The sequence below is a fragment of the Mesoplodon densirostris genome, chromosome 10, assembly GCF_025265405.1.
Source record: "Mesoplodon densirostris isolate mMesDen1 chromosome 10, mMesDen1 primary haplotype, whole genome shotgun sequence".
Classification (NCBI taxonomy): Eukaryota; Metazoa; Chordata; class Mammalia; order Artiodactyla; family Ziphiidae; genus Mesoplodon; species Mesoplodon densirostris.
In genome coordinates this window covers 71,988,881-72,012,844 of record NC_082670.1, presented here as the reverse complement: position 1 = coordinate 72,012,844, position 23,964 = coordinate 71,988,881, and the positions used below count along the sequence as shown (strand labels likewise).

The window sequence follows — 23,964 nt, the reverse complement described above, 5'->3', positions numbered from 1 at the left end:
CCACCCTCTTCCTGTCGCGAGCGCCCGCTGCAAGTACCCAGAGATGCCGGTCCTGCGTCGTGGGCAGCTACAGAGTTAACGACTACACGTGTTGGGCGAGGGGGTGGGGGTGTGGGGGGAAAACGCCGCAAGGCATTGTGGGTGCATAGTTCAGCTAGAGCGTCGTGGGCCTGTGGGTCCCGGGAGCTGACTATAACTCCCAAGGTGCTCTGCGCCCAGCCGGGGGGGGGGGGGGCGGTAATCCGCGCGCAGCACCTTGGGAATAGTAGTTTCGGCCGCATGGAGAGGTTCCATGAACCGAGAGACCAGGAACTCGCCTTCCCGGCCACCCATTTAGCAGGGCGGGGCGCTTCGACAAGTTTGGCAGGGCGGGGCGCCTCGCGAAGATGGTGGCGCGCGTGGCGTGTGGCTCCCGTCGTCTGCCCAAGTCTCAACTCAGCGCATTGGCCGGCGACTCGCTGGTCTGGAGCCCCCGCCCGCCGGGTCCCTGACCCCGCGCCCCGTCGCGCCCGATTCCCGGCATGCCCCGCGCCCGAAAAGGCAGCGCGCCCCGCAGAGGCGGCCAGCGCAGCGGAGGAGGTAAGCGGGGGGCTCTGGGCAACTGAGGAACGTTGAGCTGGGGCCCTGTGTGGGTTCCCGTCGGTGTCCCTAAGAGTCCTGGGGTAGAGACTCCTGCCTCGACCAGTCTGGTGCCACCCGCAACTCTCCCCGTGACCGGCACATGCCCAAGGAGTCAGCGGCCACGTGTGCGCCTAACTTGAGTGCGCCGCCCGCTTGCCCGGAGCCCTCGCTCCCCGCCCGCACCTGGTCCGCACATCCCGGCCTTGGTTGGTTTCCTCATTGCCTCTCTACCCAAGTTGTCTGTTGTGATGGACAAACAGGCCAGACGGAGCAGGAAGCCAGCCCCCTCTCTAAGCCCTGATCCTTGCCTGGACTGGACTAGGAAGTTGGCCGGAGGCCTGGGCTATCCCAGAGAACTGAGAGAGGGGATGGTGGGGAGGCTGCAAAATTTGGGACTTGGCTGCCTGGACCTAGAAGGTTGATGAGCGCCCTGGAGCCGGAGGCAGTCCAGGGAGTCGCTTATCAGGTCGACCAGAGGAGCATGTCCTGGTGCAGTAAACACATATGTTTACTCTGTAGGGATGGGGTGCCTCTTAGGCACAGCTCAGATCTGGCCGCCACTTCAGTGGGGCTTGGGTGAGGGTGTTACTGAACCAAACATGGGTCTGCTTGCCCCGGAGCAGTAAAGACAATCTACTGATGAAACCGCAGAAATGCATTGGTTGGGGGGTGGGCAGTGCGTGGTCCGAGTAGCTCCCGTTCGTTAGAGCAGAAAGAATTCAGGGAGAGGCAAAGTGATAGATAAGAAGTGACTTATTAGAGTAGGACACTTGAGAGGCTTACAAGGGGGTGGGTTAGAGGGTGCCATCTGGAGAACATGGTGAGCTATAGTTTTATAATCAGAGGAAGAATGGGGAGGGTGAGAAGACCACCTTCTTCCTCATTACTGAGGAGACATCAAGCTTCCATCATCAATTCCTTTTCCAAGTCGGGTGGGGAGTTTTCTTGTTCCTACGTGGTCAAACCAGGACTGTCATGGCGCAATGGAAATGAGCAAAAAGGCGGTAACATACACTAACATGATAAATCATTTCAAGTTTTAGTATAATGGCACCCTTTCCTTATATGTTTGTTTTTAGTGCACGTATGTCCTAGGAATCATTAACCTGAGCTCACTGGGCAGGATGTGGGTCTCATTCCACCATTGTTTTGTTGTTTTGTGGCATGTCTCATGCTTCTGTTGCATGGTTTTGTGGTTAAGCAAACCTGCTTTCTTGAGTGATCATTAACTTACAGGGGTCTCCCATACTTTTTTCTTTACTTACAATCACTTACTGGGATTAACTATTTAATCACCTACTTTGTCCTTTTACTCTGTCCGTATCATTCCCGCCTCCAGGTGTTTACCCTTTGTGCTTAAAGGGGTGTAAGGGGTGACAACCTATCATTAACTACTTTCTGCTGAGATGGAATGTAGGCCTGCCTGGGGAAGAAGTAAAACACCTGGCTGACTGTCCCTTCTCTTTTAGGAGAACCAGAAGCCAAGGCCCCTCTGGTTAGCATTATTCTTTTAGCCCTTGTGGACGTTAAGCATCGGAGGATGAGTTTATAAAAGATACAAATTGAAAGAAATACAGCAGGGACTTCCTTGGTGGTGCAGTGGTTAAGAATCCGCCTGCCGGGCTTCCCTGGTGGCACAGTGGTTGAGAGTCCGCCTGCCGATGCAGGGGACACAGGTTCATGCCCCGGTCCGGGAAGATCCCACATGCCACGGAGCGGCTGGGCCCGTGAGCCATGGCCGCTGAGCCTGCGCGTCCGGAGCCTGTGTTCCACAACGGGAGAGGCCACAGCAGTGAGAGGCCCGCATACCACAAAAAAAAAAAAAAAAAGAATCCTCCTGCCAAGGCAGGGATCACAGGTTCAATCCCTGGTCTGGGAAGACCCCACATGCCAAGGAGCAACTAAGCCCGTGCACCACAACTACTGAGCCTGTGCTCTAGAGCCCATGAGCCACAACTACTGAAGCCCACATGCCTAGAGCCCGTGCTCCGCAACAAGAGAAGCCACCACAATGAGAAGCCTGCACACCACAATGAAGAGTAGCCCCCGCTCTCTGCAACTAGAGAAAGCCCACGTGCAGCAACGAAGACCCAATGCAGCCAAAAAAATAAATACATAAATAAAATAAATAAGTTTATTTAAGAAAAAAAGAAAGAAATACAGCAATAAGCATTAGAAGAGTTATTAAAAGAGATTGTAGCCATAATCTTGGAGACCCAAACCATTTTTTTCAAAACATTTTACAAATCTGGAAGGCAGTTACTTGAGGCCTCGATCTGTTTGCTTTTGGCTAGTCCCGGAGCCTTAATGTTTTATACTTTGGGGTTTATTGAGACTTTTATTTTAGTTATAGATTTACTCTGTTTTTCTTTTTTGTTGTTGTTAATATCATTTAGTGATAAGGGTGGCTTCCTTGTCCCTCGAGAAACAGAGTGTCCCCTAATCTAGTTAATAAGTCCCTTCCATTAAAGAGAGAGGACAATCAGGCACAAACAAAAAGGAATGTAAAAACGACCAGCCATTGATGTTGCACAAAAGGGGTTCCAGGAAAGTGTGCCCCTGTCGCTTTCTTGACACTCCCATTACATATTTCCTATGGTTGTTAAGGCTTTCAGTCTTGGGTTAAGACTGAAAGGGTTGCACTGGTGTTTATGAGAAATTTTATCAAGTGGCTCGCCACGTCAATTACCACCCAAAGTTTGAGGCTTGACACTAGTTATGTAGATGGTATCTCTAGGTGGATCCCCTTTTGGCCTTGGGCCCCCCTCAGTCTTTGGATTGTAAAACCATCAAAGGCAGAGGGGTCCCTGTCACTTTCTGGCGTCTGGGGCATTCCCTCTGCCAGTGCCCTGGCTATTTGCAAAGGGTACATTGATCACAATCTTTCCTTCAGTGCCCCCTTGTCCATGTAGGGTACACTGGTTTTGTCTCGGTACCCACGGGCCCTGTGGTTTACCATGGCCAGATTGGCCCAGAAAGCCCAGCCTCCCCTTTAGTGGTTTTTCAGAGGACCAAGTTACTGCCATCATTTGGACCTTTTGTATATTTCTTTGGGTGCATTTAATCTTTTAGGTTATATTCCTATTATTGAAAACTGAATAAGCCAATTGGAGCAAGTCGCTTATAGGTGTCTGAGGACCGGCCATTGCTTTTTACCACATATTTGTTTATTTTAAAAATGTATGTATTTATTTGGCTGCGTTGGGTCTTCGTTGCTGCACGCGGGCTTTCTCTAGTTGCAGAGAGCGGGGGCTACTCTTCGTTGTGGTGCACACGCTTCTCATTTCAGTGGCTTCTCTTGTTGCGGAGCACGGGCTCTAGGTGCGCAGGCTTCAGTAGTTGTGGTGTGCGGGCTTCAGTAGTTGTAGCTTGCGTGCTCTAGAATGCAGGCTCAGTAGTCGTGGCGCAGGGGCTTTAGTTGCTCCATGGCATGTGGGATCTTCCCGGACCAGGGCTCGAACCCGTGTCCCCTGCATTGGCAGACGGATTCTTAACCACTGTGCCACCAGGGAAGTCCGGCCATTGCTTTTTGAATTTTGTGCCTGTTGTCTGGGGCAGACTGGGCTATGAAATGCATAGCCAAAGGGGCCTGTCCCTCCCAAGAGGAGGGAGCCACATTCATATACTTTTAAAAAGTTTCTATTAACCTTTCTTGAAATACTGTCAGATTTTCGTTTAATTCCTGTTGGACTTTTTTTACTTTTTCGTAATTGACAGGTTTTACTGAAAACATTTTTATAGCCTTTATTAAACAATTAATCATATGGTCCCATCTATCCCTATGAATAGAATTTATTTAGTAATTCCACTGTGGGTCTGCCTCGGGGACAGCTTTGTTCCCCAAGCAGTACACTGTGTGGCCCTGTTGGTCTCAGGCTGCCAGTATTATATGCTGTTCTTTCTCTGGGGTGCAGCAGTTGGATAAGATTTGTAAATCCCCCCTGGTGAGATCATTAACCAAGTAAACTTCTTTGTGGAAAGCTTAGAATCCTCAGAAAAACTTTACAACTTCTGCCAGACTTAAATCGGACATTGAAAAAAGCACATGAACTCTTATTGTTTCTTTTTTTAAAATTTATTTATTTTAATTTATTTATTTTTGGCTGCATTGGATTTTCGTTGCTGCATGTGGGCTTTCTCTAATTGCAGCGAGCGGGGGCTACCCTTTCGTTGCAGTGTGCGGGCTTCTCATTGAGGTGGCTTCTCTTGTTGTAGAGCACGGGCTCTAGGCTCACAGGCTTCAGTAGTTGTGGCATGCAGTCTCAGGAGTTGTGGCTCGCAGGCTCTAGAGTGCAGGCTCAGTAGCTGTGGCACACAGGCTTAGTCACTCCGTGGCATGTGGGATCTTCCCGGACCAGGGCTCGAACACATGTCCCCTGCATTGGCAGGAGGATTCTCAAACACTGCGCCACCAGGGAAGCCCTCTTATTGTTTCTTGATTTTTATTATAAATTTCTCTTAGAGGCAGAGCCCTAGAGGCAGTTGGTTAGTAACTTACTCCTCTGCGGGTGCTAGCTGGGCTGAAAATGGGCCCATTGGGTAACTCAGAGTACAGAGGAGCTCCTGAATATATCAGAGGTCTCTCCTTACCCTTGGGTGCATTTTTCCCTGGGATAATAGTCTCCGCTGGAGGAATGGCTCCTGCCTGTAAGATAGCCCTCGTTGGAGCAGCCATTTCCAAGGACACAGCAGCTTCCACTGGAGCAATGGTTAGCTATCTAAAAGTTTCGTTTCCCTGTCAAAATCCACCGTGCAATTTAATCAAGATTTGTACTTACAACTTTATAAATTTATTTATTTATTTATTTTTGGCTGTGTTGGGTCTTCCTTTCTGTGCGAGGGCTTTCTCTAGTTGTGGCGAGCAGGGGCCACTCTTCATCGCGGTGCGCGGGCCTCTCACTGTCGCGGCCTCTCCCATTGCGGAGCACAGGCTCCAGACGCGCAGGCTCAGTAGTTGTGGCTCATGGGCCCAGTCGCTCCGCGGCATGCGGGATCCTCCCAGACCAGGGTTCGAACCCGTGTCCCCTGCATTGGCAGGCAGACTCTCAACCACTGCGCCACCAGGGAAGCCCTGTACTTACAACTTTAGATGTTATCTCTTCTTTTTTTTTTTAATGTTAATTTACTTATTTGGCTGCGCCAGGTCTTTGTTGCTGCACGTGGGATCTTCATTGCTGCATTCGGGATCTTTAGTTGCGGCATGTGGGATCTAGTTCCCTAACCAAGGATTGAACCTGGGCGCCCAGCCTTGGGAGCACGGAGTCCCAACCACTGGACCACCAGGGAAGTCCCTAGATGTTATCTCTTCTAAAGTAGTCTCCCAACAAGGTGTTAATGCCAGAGAACTTGCCACAAAGGAGTAGTACAGAAGGTGTCCCCAGTGGTGTTGACAATGAGCGAACCGTTTGCTGCAAACTGGAAATAAAGGGTCAGCACTTGTAAGGGTCGGAGGAGGGGAAGACTGACATCAGGGCTCAGGAAGTCCTCCATTGGGCACTTCTAGTAATTAGGGTAAAAGTACCTTAATTCTTGGAAGTTGATTCCCTTCAGTTTCTTTGTGCCTGATGTACTTGAGAATACCTGATAAGAGGCCTTTTATCTAGGTTGGACACATTCTTTTAAATGATTTTTTTAAACAAATTTATTTATTTTATTTTTGCCTGCGTTGGGTCTTCGTTGCTGCACGCAGGCTTTTCTCTGGTTGCAGCAAGCAGGGGCTACTCTTCACTTTGGTGTGCAGACTTCCATTACGGTGGCTTCTCTTGTCAAGGAGCACAGGCTCTAGGAGCACGGGCTTCAGTAGTTGTGGCTCGCAGGCTCTAGAGTGCAGACTCAGTAGTTGTGGCGCATGGGCTTAGTTGCTCTGCGGCATGTGGGATCGTCCCAGACCAGGGCTCGAACCCGTGTCCCCTGCATTGGCAGGAGGATTCTTAACCACTGTGCCACCAGGGAAGCTCTAAATGATTTTTTTTTCCTTGTATGTATTATCCCCTGGTTATACATTATGGGCACCTAATTTTCATCCAAGGATAGATTACAGTGATCAGCTTTAGAAACAAGCTTAGAATATCTTTTTAATAACTTAATTAACCTTTACAATAATATAACATAGCAACAAAGAGCTGTTTGAAAAGTGAGAGTTTTTTGGGAGTTTGTTTTACGTTACAAAATTTTATACTGGAGTATAGTTGATTTACGATGTTGTGTTTCAGGTGTACAGCAAAGTGATTTAGTTATACATATACATATATTCATTCTTTTTCATATTCTTTTCTCAGATGGGTTATCACAGAATATTGAGTAGAGTTCTCTGTATTATACAGTAGGACCTTGCTGATTATCTACCTTATATATAGTGATGTGTATGTGTTAATCCCAAATTCCTGATTTATCCTTCTCCCTTACATTTCCCCTTTGGTAACCATAAGTTTGATTTTGAGATCTGTGAGTCTGTTTCTGTATTGTAAATTAGTTCATTTGGTATCATTTTTAAAATTAGATTCCACATATAAGTGAGGTCATATGATAAATTGTCTTTCTCTGTCTGACTTGCTTCACTTAGTATGATAACCTCTAGATCCATCCATGTTGCTGCAAAGGCCATTATTTTATTCTTTTTTTTTACTGTAATCTTTTTTTTGAATTTTATTTTGTTTATTTTTTTATACAGCAGATTCTTATTAGTCATCAATTTTATACACATCAGTGTATACATGTCAATCCCAATCACCCAATTCAGCCCACCACCACCCCTAGCCGCCTGCCACTTTCCCCCTTGGTGTCCCTACGTTTATTCTCTGCATCTGTGTCTCAATTTCTGCCCTGCAAACTGGTTCATCTGTACCATTTTTCTAGGTTCCACATATATGCGTTAATATACGATATTTGTTTTTCTCTTTCTGACTTACTTCACTCTGTATGACAGTCTCTAGATCCATCCGGGTCTCAACAAATGCCCCAGTGTTGTTCCTTTTTATGACTGAGTAATATTCCATTGTATATATGTACCACATCTTCTTTATCCATTTGTCTGTCGATGGGCATTTAGGTTGCTTCCATGACCTGGCTATGGTAAACAGTGCTCCAGTGAACATTAGGGTGCATGTGTCTTTTTGAATTACGTTTTTCTCTGGGTATATGCTAGGTGGTGGGATTGCTGGATCATATGGTAATTCTATTTTTAGTTTTTTAAGGAACCTCCATACTGTTCTCCATAGTGGCTGTATCAATTTACATTCCCACCAACAGTGCAAGAGGGTTCCCTTTTCTCCACACCCTCTCCAGCATGTGTTGTTTGTAGATTTTCGGATGATGCCCATTCTAACTGGTGTGAGGTGATACCTCATTGTAGTTTTTTTTCCATTTATTTTGATTTATTTTATTTTATTTATTTATTCTTTTACATCTTTATTGGGGTATAATTGCTTTACAATGGTGTGCTAGTTTCTGCTTTATAACAAAGTGAATCAGTTATACATATACATATGTTCCCATATCTCTTCCCTCTTGCGTCTCCCTCCCTCCCACCCTCCCTATCCCACCCCTCTAGGTGGTCACAAAGCACTGAGGTGATCTCTCTGTGCTATGCGGCTGCTTCCCACTAGCTATCTATTTTACGTTTGGTAGTGTATGTATGTCCATGCCACCCTCTCGCTTTGTCACAGCTTACCCTTCCCCCTCCCCATATCCTCAAGTCCATTCTCTAGTAGGTCTGTGTCTTTATTCCTGTCTTACCCCTAGGTTCTTCATGACATTTTTTTTCTTAAATTCCATATATATGTGTTAGCATACAGTATTTGTCTTTCTCTTTCTGACTTACTTCACTCTGTATGACAGACTCTGGGTCCATCCACCTCATTACAAATAGCTCAATTTCGTTTCTTTTTATGGCTGAGTAATATTCCATTGTATATATGTGCCACATCATCTTTATCCATTCATCCAATGATGGACACTTAGGTTGTTTCCATCTCCTGGCTATTGTAAATAGAGCTGCAATGAACATTTTGGTACATGACTCTTTTTGAATTATGGTTTTCTCAGGGTATATGCCCAGTAGTGGGATTGCTGGGTCGTATGGTAGTTCTATTTTTAGTTTTTTAAGGAACCTCCATACTGTTCTCCATAGTGGCTCTACCAATTCACATTCCCACCAGCAGCGCAAGAGTGTTCCCTTTTCTCCACAACCTCTCCAGCGTTTATTGTTTCTAGATTTTTTGATGATGGCCATTCTGACTGGTGTGAGATGATATCTCATTGTAGTTTTGATTTGCATTTCTCTAATGATTAATGATGTTGAGCATTCTTTCATGTGTTTGTTGGCAGTCTGTATATCTTCTTTGGAGAAATGTCTATTTAGGTCTTCTGCCCATTTTTGGATTGGGTTGTTTGTTTTTTTGTTATTGAGCTGCATGAGCTGCTTGTAAATTTTGGAGATTAATCCTTTGTCAGTTGCTTCATTTGCAAATATTTTCTCCCATTCTGAGGGTTGTCTTTTGGTCTTGTTTATGGTTTCCTTTGCTGTGCAAAGGCTTTGAAGTTTCATTAGGTCCCATTTGTTTATTTTTGTTTTTATTTCCATTTCTCTGGGAGGTGGGTCAAAAGGATCTTGCTGTGATTTATGTCATAGAGTGTTCTGCCTATGTTTTCCTCTAAGAGTTTGATAGTGTCTGGCCTTACATTTAGGTCTTTAATCCATTTTGAGCTTATTTTTGTGTATGGTGTTAGGGAGTGATCTAATCTCATACTTTTACATGTACCTGTCCAGTTTTCCCAGCACGACTTATTGAAGAGGCTGTCCTTTCTCCACTGTACATTCCTGCCTCCTTTATCAAAGATAAGGTGACCATATGTGCGTGGGTTTATCTCTGGGCTTTCTATCTTGTTCTGTTGATCTATATTTCTGTTTTTGTGCCAGTACCATACTGTCTTGATTACTGTAGATTTGTAGTATAGTCTGAAGTCAGGAAGCCTGATTCCTCCAGCTCTGTTTTTCGTTCTCAAGATTGCTTTGTCTATTCTGGGTCTTTTGTGTTTCCATACAAATTGTGAAATTTTTTGTTCTAGTTCTGTGAAAAATGCCAGTGGTAGTTTGATAGGGATTGTATTGAATCTGTAGATTGCTTTGGGTAGTAGAGTCATTTTCACAGTGTTGATTCTTCCAATCCAAAAACATGGTATATCTCTCCATCTATTTGTATCATCTTTAATTTCTTTCATCAGTGTCTTATAATTTTTTGCATACAGGTCTTTTGTCTCCTTAGGTAGGTTTATTCCTAGATATTTTATTCTTTTTGTTGCAGTGGTAAATGGGAGTGTTTTCTTGATTTCATTTTCAGATTTTTCATCATTAGTGTATAGGAATGCCAGAGATTCTGTGCATTAATTTTGTATCCTGCAACTTTACCAAATTCATTGATTAGCTCTAGTAGTTTTCTGGTAGCATCTTTAGGATTCTCTATGTACAGTATCATGTCATCTGCAAACAGTGACAGCTTTACTTCTTCTTTTCCGATTTGGATTCCTTTTATTTCCTTTTCTTCTCTGATTGCTGTGGCTAAAACTTCCAAAACTATGTTGAATAAGAGTGGTGAGAGTGGGCAACCTTGTCTTGTTCCTGATCGTAGTGGAAATGCTTTCATTTTTTCACCATTGAGGATGATGTTGGCTGTGGGTTTGTCATATATGGCCTTTATTATGTTGAGGAAAGTTCCCTGTATGCCTTTCTGTAGGGTCTTTATCATAAATGGGTGTTGAATTTTGTCTAAAGCTTTCTCTGCATCTGTTGAGATGATCATATGGTTTTTCTCCTTCAATTTGTTAATATGGTGTATCACGTTGATTGATTTGCGTATATTGAAGAATCCTTGCATTCCTGGAATAAACCCCACTTGATCATGGTGTATGATCCTTTTAATGTGCTGTTGTATTCTGTTTGCTAGTATTTTGTTGAGGATTTTTGCATCTATGTTCATCAGTGATATTGGCCTGTAGCTTTCTTTCTTTGTGACATCCTTGTCTGGTTTTGGTATCAGGGTGATGGTGGCCTCGTAGAATGAGTTTGGGAGTGTTCCTCCCTCTGCTATATTTTGGAAGAGTTTGAGAAGGATAGGTGTTAGCTCTTCTCTAAATGTTTGATAGAATTCGCCTGTGAAACCATCTGGTCCTGGGCTTTTGTTTGTGGGAAGATTTTTAATCACAGTTTCAATTTCAGTGTTTTTGATTGGTCTATTCATATTTTCTGTTTCTTCCTGATTTAATCTTGGCAGGTTGTGCTTTTCTAAGAATTTGTCCATTTCTTCCAGGTTGTCCATTTTATTGGCATAGAGTTGCTTGTAGTAATCTCTCATGATCCTTTGTATTTCTGCAGTGTCAGTCATTCTCCTTTTTCATTTCTAATTCTGTTGATCTGAGTCTTCTCCCTTTTTTTCTTGATGAGTCTGGTTAATGCTTTATCAATTTTGTTTATCTTCTCAAAGAACCAGCTTTTAGTTTTATTGATCTTTGCTATCGTTTCCTTCATTTCTTTTTCATTTATTTCTGATCTGATCTTTATGATTTCTCTCCTTCTGCTAACTTTGGGGTTTTTTTTGTTCTTCTTTCTCTAATTGCTTTAGGTGAAAGTTTAGGTTGTTTATTCGAGGTGTTTCCTGTTTCTTAAGGTAAGATTGTATTGCTATAAACTTCCCTCTTAGAACTGCTTTTGCTGCATCCCATAGGTTTTGGGTCATCGTGTCTCCATTGTCTTTTGTTTCTAGGTATTTTTTGATTTCCTCTTTGATTTCTTCAGTGATCACTTCGTTATTAAGTAGTGTATTGTTTAGCCTCCATGTGTTTGTATTTTTTACAGATCTTTTCCTGTAATTGATATCTAGTCTCATAGCGTTGTGGTCGGAAAAGATACTTGATACAATTTCAATTTTTTTTAATTTACCAAGGCTTGATTTGTGACCCAAGATATGATCTGTCCTGGAGAATGTTCCATGAGCACTTGAGAAAAATGTGTATTATGTTGTTTTTGAATGGAATGTTCTATAAATATCAATTAAGTCTATCTTGTTTAATGTATCATTTAAAGCTTGTGTTTCCTTATTTATTTTCATTTTGTATGATCTGCCCATTGGTGAAAGTGGGGTGTTAAAGTCCCCTACCATGAATGTGTTACTGTCGATTTCCCCTTTTATGGCTGTTAGTATTTGCCTTATGTATTGAGGTGCTCCTATGTTGGGTGCATAAATATTTACAATTGTTATATCTTCTTCTTGGATCGATCCCTTCATCATTATGTAGTGACCTTCTTTGTCTCTTCTAATAGTCTTTATTTTAAAGTCTATTTTGTCTGATATGAGAATTGCTACTCCAGCTTTCTTTTGGTTTTCATTTGTATGGAATATCTTTTTCCATCCCCTCACTTTCAGTCTGTATGTGTCTCTAGGTCTGAAGTGGGTCTCTTGTAGACAGCATATATATGGGTCTTGTTTTTGTATCTATTCAGCCAGTCTTTGTCTTTTGGTTGGAGCATTTAATCCATTTACATTTAAGGTATTATCGATATGTATGTTCCTATTCCCATTTTCTTAATTGTTTTGGGCTTGTTATTGTAGATCTTTTCCTCCTCTTGTGTTTCTTGCCTAGAGAAGGTCCTTTAGCATTTGTTGTAAAGCTGGTTTGGTGGTGCTGAACTCTCTCAGTTTTTGCTTCTCTGTAAAGGTTTTAAATTCTCCATCAAATCTGAATGAGATCCTTGCTGGGTAGAGTAATCTTGGTTGTAGGTTTTTCTCCTTCATCACTTTAAATATGTCCTGCCACTCCCTTCTGGCTTGCAGAGTTTCTGCTGGAAGATCAGCTGTTAACCTTATGGGGATTCCCTTGTGTGTTATTTGTTGTTTTTTTCCCTTGCTGCTTTTAATATGTTTTCTTTGTATTTAATTTTTGACAGTTTGATTAATATGTGTCTTGGTGTGTTTCTCCTTGGATTTATCCTGTATGGGACTCTCTGTGCTTCCTGGACTTAACTATTTCCTTTCCCATATTAGGGAAGTTTTCAACTATAATCTCTTCAAATATTTTCTCAGTCCCTTTCTTTTTCTCTTCTTCTTCTGGAACCCCTATAATTCGAATGTTGGTGCATTTATTGTTGTCCCAGAGGTCTCTGAGACTGTCCTCAGTTCTTTTCATTCTTTTTTTCTTCTGCTTGCAGTAGCTATTTCCACTATTTTATCTTCCAGGTCACTTATTTGTTCTTCTGCCTCAGTTATTCTGCTATTGATCCCATCTAGAGTATTTTTAATTTCAATTATTGTGTTGTTCATCGTTGCTTGTTTCATCTTTAGTTCTTCTGTCCTTGTTAAATGTTTCTTGCATTTTCTCTATTTCCAAGATTTTGGATCATCCTGACTATCAATAATTTGGAATTCTTTTTCAGGTAGACTGCCTATTTCCTCTTCATTTATTAGGTCAGTGGGTTTTTTTTTATCTTGCTCCTTCATCTGCTGTGTGTTTTTCTGTCTTCTCATTTTGCTTATCTTACTGTGTTTGGAGTCTCCTTTTTGCAGGCTGCAGGTTTGTAGTTGCCGTTGTTTTTGGTGTCTGTCCCCAGTGGCTAAAGTTGTTTCAGTGGGTTGTTTAGGCTTCCTGGTGGAGGGGACTAGTGCCTGTGTTCTGGTGGATGAGGCTGGATCTTGTCTTTCTGGTGGGCAGGTCCACGTCTGGTGGTGTGTTTTGGGGTGTCTGTGGACTTATTATGATTTTAGGCAGCCTCTCTGCTAATGGTTGGGGTTGTGTTCCTGTCTTGCTAGTTGTTTGGCATAGGGTGTCCAGCACTGTAGCTTGCTGGTCGTTGAGTGAAGCTGGGTGCTGGTGTTGAGATGGTGATCTCTGGGAGATCTTTGCCGTTTGATATTATGTGGAGCTGGGAGGTCTCTTGTGGACCAGTGTCTTGAAGTTGGCTCTCCCACTTCAGAGGCAGAGCACTGACTCCTGGCTGCAGCACCAAGAGCGTTTCATCCACAAGGCTCAGAATAAAAGCGGGGGTGGGGGGGGGAGAGAGAGAGAGAGGAAGAAAGAAAAGAAAAGAGAGGAAGAAAGAAGAAAGGATAAAATAAAGTTATTAAAATAAAAAATAATTATTAAGAAAAAAATTTTTTACAAAGAAAAAAAATGGATGGATAGAACCCTAGGACAAATGGTGACATCAAAGCTATACAGACAGAATCTCACACAGAAGCATACACATACACACTCACAAAAAGAGGAAAAGGGGAAAAAATAATAAATCTTGCTCTCAAAGTCCACCTCCTCAATTTGGGATGATTCGTTGTCTATTCATGTATTCCACAGATGCAGGGTACATCAAGTTGATTGTGGAGCTTTAATCCGCTGCTTCTGAGGCTGCTGGGAGAGATTTCCCTTTCTCTTCTTTTTTTGCGCAGCTCCGGGGGCTGAGGTTTGGATTTGTCCCTGCCTCTGCGTGTAGGTCGCCTGAGGGCGTCTGTTCCCGCTCAGACAGGACAGGGTTAAAGGAGCAGCTGCTTCGGGGACTCTGGCTCACTCAGGCCGGGGGGAGGAAGGGGTGCGGATGCAGGGCGAACCTGAGGCGGCAGAGTCTGTTGTGAAGTTGCACCAGCCTGAGGCGCGCCGTGCATTCTCCTGGGGAAGTTGTCCCTGGATCCCGGGACCCTGGCAGTGGCGGGCTGCACAGGCTCCCCGGAAGGGAGGTGTGGATAGTGACCTGTGCTCTCACACAGGCTTCTTGGTGGCGGCAGCAGCAGCCTTAGCGTCTCGTGCCCGTCTCTGGAGTCCGTGCTGTTAGCCGCGGCTCGCACCCGTCTCTGGAGCTCCTTTAAACAGCGCTCTTTAATCCCCTCTCCTTGTGCACCAGGAAACTAAGAGAGAAGAAAAAGTCTCTTGCCTCTTCGGCAGGTCCAGACTTTTCCCCGGACTCCCTCCCGGCTAGCAGTGGTGCCCCCTGCAGGCTGTGTTCACGCTGACAACCGCAGTCCTCTCCCTGCGCCCCGACCAAAGCCCAAGCCTCAGCTCCCAGCCCCGCCCACCCCGACGGGTGAGCAGACAAGCCTCTCGGGCTGGTGAGTGCCGTGAATGCCGGTCGGCACCGATCCTCTGTGTGGGAATCTCTCCGCTTTGCCCTCCGCACCCCTGTTGCTGCGCTCTCCTCCGTGGCTCTGAAGCTTTCCCCCTCTGCCACCCACAGTCTCCGCCCGTGAAGGGGCTTCCTAGTGTGTGGAAACCTTTCCTCCTTCACAGCTCCCTCCCACTGGTGCAGGTCCCGTCCCTATTCTTTTGTCTCTGTTTTTTCTTTTGCCCCACCCAAGTACGTGGGGAGTTTCTTGCCTTTTGGGAGGTCTGAGGTCTTCTGCCAGCGTTCAATAGGTGTTCTGTAGGAGTTGTTACACGTGTAGATGTATTTCTGGTGTATCTGTGGGGAGGAAGGTGATCTCCCCATCTTACTCTTCCGCCATCTTCCCGATTCCCACCTCATTGTAGTTTTGACTTGCATTTCTCTAATAATTAGTGACGTTGAGCAGCTTTTCATGTGCTTCTTGGCCATCTGTATGTCTTCTTTGGAGAAATGTCTATTTAGGTCTTCTGCCCATTTTTGGATTGGGTTGTTTGTTTTTTTTAATATTGAGCTGCATGAGCTGTTTATATATTTTGGAGATTAATCCTTTGTCCGTTGATTCGTTTGCAAATATTTTCTCTTATTCTGAGGGTTGTTTTTTCGTCTTCTTTATGGTTTCCTTTGTGGTGCCAAAGCTTTGAAGTTTCATTAGGTCCCATTTGTTTATTTTTGTTTTTATTTCCATTACTCTAGGAGGTGGGTCAAAAAAGATCTTGCAGGCTTCCCTGGTGGCACAGTGGTTGAGAGTCCGCCTGCCAATGCAGGGGACACGGGTTCATGCCCTGGTATGGGAAGATCCCACATGCCACGGAGCCGCTGGGCGCGTGATCCATGGCCGCTGGGCCTGCGCATCCAGAGCCTGTGCTCCGCAACGGGAGAGGCCACAGCAGTGAGAGGCTCACGTACAGAAAAAAAAAGATTAAAAAAAAGATCTTGCCGTGGTTTATGTCAAAGAGTGTTCTTCCTATGTTTTCCTCTAAGAGTTTTATAGTGTCTGGTCTTACATTTAGGTCTCTAATCCATTTTGAGTTTTTGCGTATGGTGTTAGGGAGTGTTCTAATTTCATTGTTTTACATGTAGCTGTCCAGTTTTCCCAACACCACTTATTGAAGAGACTGTCTTTTCTCCATTGTATATCCTTGCCTCCTTTTTCATAGATTAGTTGACCATAGGTGCATGGGTTTATCTCTGGGCTTTCTGTCTTGTTCCATTGATGTATGTTTCTGTTTTTGTGCCAGTACCATATTGTCTTGATTACTGTAGCTTTGTAGTATAGTCTGAAGTCAGGGAGTCTGATTCCTCCAGCTCCGTTTTTTTTCCCTGAAGACTGCTTTGGCTATTCGGAGTCTTTTGTGTCTCCATACAAATTTTCAGATTTTTTGTTCTAGTTCCGTAAAAAATGCCATTGGTAATTTGATAGGGATTGCATTGAATCTGTAGATTGCTTTGGGTAGTACAGTCATTTTCACAATATTGATTCTTACAATCCAAAAACATGGTATATCTCTCCATCTGTTGGTATCATCTTTAATTTCTTTCATCAGTGTCTTATAGTTTTCTGCATATAGGTCTTTTTTCTCCCTAGGTAGGTTTATTCCTAGGTATTTTATTCTTTTTGTTGCAGTGGTAAATGGGAATGTTTCCTTAATTTCTCTTTCAGAGTTTTCCTCATTAGTATATTTGAATGCAAGAGATTTCTGTGCATTAATTTTGTATCCTGCAACTTTACCAAATTCATTGATTAGCTCTAGTAGTTTTCTGGTGGCATCTTTAGGATTCTCTATGTATAGAATCATGTCATCTGCAAACAGTGACAGTTTTACTTCTTCTTTTCCAATTTGTATTCCTTTTTTTTTTTTTTTGCGGTATGCGGGCCTCTCACTGTTGTGGCCTCTCCCGTTGCGGATAACGGGCTCCGTACGCGCAGGCTCAGCTACCATGGCTTATGAGCCCAGCCGTTCCGTGGCATGTGGGATCCTCCCGGAACGGGACATGAACCCGCATCCCCTGCATCGGGAGGCAGACTCTCAGCCACTGCACCACCAGGGAAGCCCTCCAATTTGTATTGCTTTTATTTCTTTTTCTTCTCCGATTGCCATGGCTAGGACTTCCAAAACTATGTTGAATAATAGTGGTGAGAGTGGACATCCTTGTCTTGTTCCTGATCTTAGAGGAAATGCTTTCAGTTTTTCACCATTGAGAATGATGTTTGCTGTGGGTTTGTCGTATATGGCCTTTATTATGTTGAGGTAGGTTCCCTCTGTGCCCACTTTCTGGAGAGTTTTTATCACAAACTGGTGTTGAATTTTGTCAAAAGCTTTTTCTGCACCTATTGAGATGATCATATGGTTTTTATTCTTCAATTTGTTAATATGGTGTATCACATTGATTGATTTGTGTATATTGAAGAATCCTTTCATCCCTGGGATAAATCCCACTTGATCGTGATGTATGATCCTTTTATTGTGTTGTTGGATTCTGTTTGCTAGTATTTTGTTGAGGATTTTTGCATCTATATTCATCAAATTCGTCTGTAATTTTCTTTTTTTGTAGTATCTTTGTCTGGTTTTGATATCCAGCTGACGGTGGCCTCATAGAATGAGTTTGGGAATGTTCCTTCCACAATTTTTTGGAAGAGTTTGAGAAGGATGGGTGTTAGCTCCTCTCTAAATGTTTGATAGAATTCACCTGTGAAGCCATCTGGTCCTGGACTTTTGTTTGTTGGAAGATTTTTTTAAATTTATTTTTATTATATCTGTGGCTGCGTTAGCTTTTTTTAAAATTAATTAATTAATTATTTTTGGCTGTGTTGGGTCTTAGTTTCTGTGCGAGGGCTTTCTCCAGTTGCGGTGAGTAGGGGCCACTCTTCCTCGCGTTGCACAGGCCTCTCACTGTTGTGGCCTCTTGTTGCGGATCACAGGCTGCAGACGCGCAGGCTCAGTAGTTGTGGCTCACGGGTCCAGTTGCTCCGCAGCATGTTGGATCCTCCCAGACCAGGGCTCGAACTCGTGTCTCCTGCATTAGCAGGCAGACTCTCAACCACTGCGCCACCAGGGAAGCCCCTGTTGGAAGATTTTATTTTTTTCGGTATGCGGGCCTCTCACTGTTGTGGCCTCTTCCGTTGTGCAGCACAGGCTCTGGACATGCAGGCTCAGTGGCCATGGCTCACGGGCGTAGCCGCTCCGTGGCATGTGGGATCTTCCCAGACTGGGGCACAAAACCTGCATCGGCAGGCGGACTCTCAACCACTGCGCCACCAGGGAAGCCCTGTTGGAAGATTTTTAATCACAGTTTCAATTTCGTTACTTGTGATTGGTCTGTTCATATTTTCTATTTCTTCCTGGTTCAGTCTTGGAAGGTTATACCTTTCTAAGAATTTTTCCATTTCTTGCAGGTTGTCCATTTTATTGGCATAGAGTTGCTTGTAGTAGTCTCTTAGGATGCTTTGTATTTCTGTGGTGTCTGTTGTAACTTCTCCTTTTTCATTTCTAATTTTATTGATTTGAGCCCTCTCCCTCTTATTCTTGATGAGTCTGGCTAATGGTTTATCAATTTTGTTTATCTTCTCAAAGAACCAGCTTTTAGTTTTATTGATCTTTGCTATTGTTTTCTTTGTTTCAATTTCATGTACTTCTGCTCTGAGCTTTATGATTTCTTTCCTTCTGCTAACTTTGGGTTTTGTTTGTTCTTCTTTCTCTAGTTCCTGTAGGTGTAAGGTTAGATTGTTTATTTGAGATTTTTCTTGTTTCTTGAGGTAGGCTTGTATAGTTATAAACTTCCCTCTTAGAACTGCTTTTGCTGCATCCCATAGGTTTTGGATCATCGTGTTTTCATTGTTATTTGTCTCTAGGTATTTTTTGATTTCCTCTTTGATTTCTTCAGTGATCTCTTGGTTATGTAGTAACATATTGTTTAGCCTCCATGTGTTTGTGTTTTTTACGTTTTTCTCCCTGTAATTCATTTCTAATCTCATAGCGTTGTGGTCAGAAAAGATGCTTGATATGATTTCAATTTTCTTAAATTTACTGAGGCTTGATTTGTGACCCAAGATGTGATCTATCCTGGAGAATGTTCTGTGCACACTTGAGAAGAAAGTGTAATCTGCTGTTTTTGGATGGAATGTCCTATAAATATCAATTAAATCTATCTGGTCTATTGTGTCATTTAAAGCTTCTGTTTCCTTATTTATTTTCATTTTGGATGATCTGTCCATTGGTGTAAGTGAGGTGTTAAAGAACACTATTATTGTGTTACTGTCCATTTCCTCTTTTATAGCTGTTAGCAGTTGCCTTATGTATTGAGGTGCTCCTATGTTGGGTGCATATATATTTATAATTGTTATACCTTCTTCTTGGATTGATCCCTTGATCATTATATAGTGTCCTTCCTTGTCTCTTGTAACATTCTTTATTTGAAAGTCTATTTTATCTGATATGAGTATTGCGACTCTAGCTTTCTTTTGATTTCCATTTGCATGGAATATCTTTTTCCATCCCCTCACTTTCAGTCTGTATGTGTCCTTAGGTCTGAAGTGGGTCTCTTGTAGACAGCATATGGATGGGTCTTGTTTTTGTATACATTCAGCAAGCCTGCGTCTTTTGGTTGGAGCATTTAAATCCATTCACGTTTAAGGTAATTATCGATATGTATGTTCCTATGACCATTTTCTTAATTCTTCTGGGGGTTTTTTGGGGATTTTTTTTTTTTTAAGCAGAGGTCTTCTTAGAAGCCAATATGATTTAAATTTACTTATTTATTTATTTATTTATTTATTTATGGCTGTGTTGGGTCTTCTTTTCTGTGCGAGGGCTTTCTCTAGTTGTGGCACGCGGGGGCCACTCTTCATCGCGGTACGCGGGCCTGGGTTTGTTTTTGTAGGTTCTTTTCTTCTCTTGTGTTTCCCACTTAGAGAAGTTCCTTTAGCATTTGTTGTAGAGCTGGTTTGGTGGTGCTGAATTCTCTTAGCTTTTGCTTGTCTGTAAAGCTTTTGATTTCTCCATCGAATCTGACTGAGATCCTTGCTGGGTAGAGTAATCTTGGTTGTAGGTTCTTCCCTTTCATCACTTTAAGTATATCATACCACTCCCTTCTGGCTTGAGAGTTTCTGCTGAGAAATCAGCTGTTAACCTTATGGGAGTTCCCTTGTATGTTGTTTGTCGTTTTTCCCTTGCTGCTTTTCAATAATTTTTCTTTGTCTTTAATTTTTGCCAGTTTGATTACTATGTGTCTCGGCATGTTTCTCCTTGGTTTTATCCTGTGTGGGACTCTCTGTGCTTCCTGGACTTGGGTGGCTATTTTCTTTCCCATGTTAGGGAAGTTTTCGATTATAATTTCTTCAAATATTTTCTCTGGTCCTTTCTCTTTCTCTTCTCCTTCTGGGAACCCTATAATGTGAATGTTGTTGTGTTTAATGTTGTCCCAGAGGTCTCTTAGGCTCTCTTCATTTCTTTTCATTCTTTTTTCTTTATTCTGTTCCGCAGCAGTGAATTCCACCATTCTGTCTTCCAGGTCACTTATCCATTCTTCTGCCTCAGTTATTCTGCTATTGATTCCTTCTAGTGTAGTTTTCATTTCAGTTATTGTATTGTTCATCTCTGTTTATTTGTTCTTTAATTCTTCTAAGTCTTTGTTAAACATTTCTTGTATCTTCTCAACCTTTGTCTCCATTCTTTTTCCGAGGTCCTGGATCATCTTCACTATCATTATTCTGAATTCTTTTTCTGGAAGGTTGCCTACCTCCACTTCATTTAGTTGTTTTTCTGGGGTTTTATCTTGTTCCTTCATCTGGTACATAGCCCTCTGCCTTTTCATCTTGTCTATCTTTCTGTGAATGTGGTTTTCCTTCCACAGGATGCAGGATTGTAGTTCTTCTTGCTTCTGCTGTCTGCCCTCTGGTGGATGAGGCTATCTAAGGGGCTTGTGCAAGTTTCGTGATGGGAGGGACTGGTGGTGGGTAGAGCTGACTGTTGCTCTGGTGGGCAGAGCTCAGTAAAACTTTAATCCGTTTGACTGCTGATGGGTGGGGCTGGGTACCCTCCCTGTTGGTTGTTTGGCCTGAGGCAGCCCAACACTGAAGCCTGCCTGGGCTCTTTGGTGGGGCTAACGGCCGACTCTGGGAGGGCTCACGCCAAGGAGTACTCCCCAGAACTTCTGCTGCCAGTTTCCTTGTCCCCACGGTGAGCCACAGCCACCCCTGCCTCTGTAGGAGACCCTCCAACACTAGCAGGTAGGTCTCTTTCAGTATCCCCTGGAGTCACTGCTCCTTCCCCTGGGTCCCAATGTGCACAATATTTTGTGTGTGCCCTCGAAGAGTGGAGTCTCTGTTTCCCCCAGTCCTGTCAAAGTCCTGCAATCAAATCCCACTAGCCTTCAAAGTCTGATTCTCTAGGAATTCCTCCTCCCATTGCCAGACCCCCATGTTGGGAAGCCTGACGTGGGGCTCAGAACCTTCACTCCAGTGGGTGGACTTCTGTGGTATAAGTGTTCTCCAGTCTGTGAGTCACCCACCCAGCAGTTATGGGATTTGATTTTACTGTGGTTGCGCCCCTCCTACCATCTCACTGTGGCTTCTCCTTTGTCTGGATGTGGGGTATCCTTTTTGGTGAGTTCCAGTGTCTTCCTGTCAATGGTTGTCCAGCAGCTAGTTGTGATTCTGATGTTCTCGCAAGAGGGAGTGAGAGCATGTCCTACTCTGCCATCTTGGTTCCGATTCCTATTTGATTCTTTTTTACGGCTGAGTAACATTGTATATATGTACCACATTTTGTTTCGTTTTGTTTTGTTTTGGCTGCATTGGGTCTTTGTTGCTGTGTGCAGGCTTTTTTCTAGTTGCGGCGAGCAGGGGCTACTCTTTGTTGTGGTGCACAGGCTTCTCATTGTGGTGGCTTCTCTTGTTGCGGTGCACAGGCTTCAGTAGTTGTGGCTCGCAGGCTCTAGAGTGCAGGCTTAGTATTTTCGGTGTATGGGCGTAGTTGCTCCGCGATATGTGGGATCTTCCCGGACTAGGGCTCGAACCCGTGTCCCCTGCACTGGCAGGCGGATTCCTAACCACCACGCCACCAGGAAATTCCTGTTTGTTGAAAGTATTTTAATCACAGTTTCAATTTCATTACTTATGATTGGTCTGTTCATATTTTCTGTTTCTTCCTGGTTATTTCTACGAATTTGTCCATTTTTTAATTTTAATTAAAACAATTTTTTAAGTGTTTATTTATACTGAGCCGTTTTTTTTTTTCTTTTGCGGTACGCGGGCCTCTCACTGTTTTGGCCTCTCCCGTTGTGGAGCACAGGCTCTGGACGCACAGGCTCAGCGGCCATGGCTCACGGGCCCAGCCACTCCATGGCATTTGGGATCTTCCCGGACCGGGGCATGAACCCGTGTCCCCTGCATCAGCAGGCGGACTCTCAACTACTGCGCCACCAGGGAAGCCCCTAAGTGTTTATTTATAACCGCACCCTACATGTTGTGGAATTTTAGTTCCCCCATCAGGGATTGAACCTGGGCCCCTGGAAGTAGAAGTGCAGAGTCCTAACCACCGGACCACCAGGGAATTCCCCAGAATTTGTCCATTTCTTCTAGGTTGTCCATCTTATTGGCATATAGTTGTTTGTAGTAATCACTTATGACCCTTTTATTTCTATGGTGTCCATTGTAACTTCTCATTTTTCATTTCTAATTTTATTGATTTGAGCCCACTCCCTTTTTTTTTCTTGTTGAGTCTGGCTAAAGGTTTATCAATTTTGTTTATTTTCTCAAAGAGCCAGCTTTTAGTTTCCTTGATCTTTCCTACTGTTTTCTTTGTCTCTATTTCATTTATTTCTGCTCTGATTTTTATGATTTTCTTTCCTTCTACTAATTTTGGGTTTTGTTTGTCGTTTTTGTCTAGTTTCTTTAGGTGTAGGTTATGTTGCTTTATTTGAGATTTTTCTTGTTTTCAGAGGTAGCAAATGTACCACTGTAAACTTCCCTCTTAGAACTGCTTTTGTGGCATCCCATCCATAGGTTTTGGATGTGGTGTTTCACTGTCATTTCTCTTTAGATATATATATATATATATTTTTAATAGATCTTTATTGGAGTATATTGTTTCCCAAAACTATGTTAGTTTCTGTTGTACACCAAAGTGAATCAGCCATGTGCATACATTTATCCCCATATCTCCTCCCTCTTGAGCCTCCCTCCCACCCTCACTATCCCACCCCTCTAGGTCATCGCAAAACATGGAGGTGATCTCCCTGTGCTTCCCACTAGCTAACTATTTTACATTCAGTAGTGTATATATGTTGATCCTACTCTCACTTTGTGCCAGCTTCCCCCTCCCACCCTGTGTCCTCAAGTCCATTCTCTATGTCTACATCTTTATTCCTGCCCTGCAAATAGGTTCATCAGTACCATTTTTTTTTTCAGATTCCATATATGCTCTAGCACATGGTATTTGTTTTTCTCTTTCTGACTTACTTCACTCTGTATGACAGACTCTAGGTCCATCCACCTCACTACAAATAACTCAATTTCCTTTCTTTTTATGGCTGAGTAATATTCCATTGTATATATGTGGCGCATTTTCTTTATCCATTCATCTGTTGATGGACATTTAGGTTGGTTCCATGTCCTGGCTATTGTAAATAGTGCTGCAGTGAACATTGTGGTACATGTATCTTTTTGAAATATGATTTTCTCAGGGTATATGCCCAGTAGTGGGATTCCTAGGTCATATGGTAGTTCTATTTTTAGTTTTTTAAGGAACCTCCATACTGTTCTCCATAGTGGCTGTATCAATTTACATTCCCACCAACAGTGCAAGAGGGTTCCCTTTCCACCACACCCTCTCCAGCATTTATTGTTTCTAGATTTTTTGATAATGGCCATTCTGACCGGCATGAGGTGATTCCTCATTGTAGTTTTGATGTTCATTTCTCTAATAATTAGTGATGTTGAGCTTCTTTTCATGTGCCTCTTGACCATCTGTATGTCTTCCTTGGTGAAATGTCTGTTTAGGTCCTCTGCCCATGTTTTAATTAGATTGTTTGTTTTTTAGATGTTGGTCTGCATGAGCTGTTTGTATATTTTGAAGATTAATCCTTTGTCTTTTGTTTCATTTGCAAATATTTTCTCCATTCTGAGGGTTGTCTTTTTGTCTTGTTTATGGTTCCTTTGCTGTGCAAAAGCTTTTAAGTTTAATTAAGTCCCATTTGTTTATTTTTGT

General features: G+C 43.2%; 1 protein-coding gene across 3 annotated transcripts in view; it reads left to right on the top strand.

Moving 5' to 3' along the window:
* Positions 1–407: 407 nt before the first annotated feature.
* Positions 408–23,964, top strand: part of IFRD2 (interferon related developmental regulator 2) — a 35,814-nt gene continuing 12,257 nt past the window's right edge. For all 3 annotated transcript variants that reach the window (XM_060110030.1, XM_060110029.1, XM_060110028.1), the window contains exon 1: positions 408–579. In XM_060110030.1, coding sequence (XP_059966013.1) covers positions 522–579 — 58 coding nt within the window. In that variant the 5' untranslated portion in view covers positions 408–521. The remainder of the gene's footprint in view (positions 580–23,964) is intronic.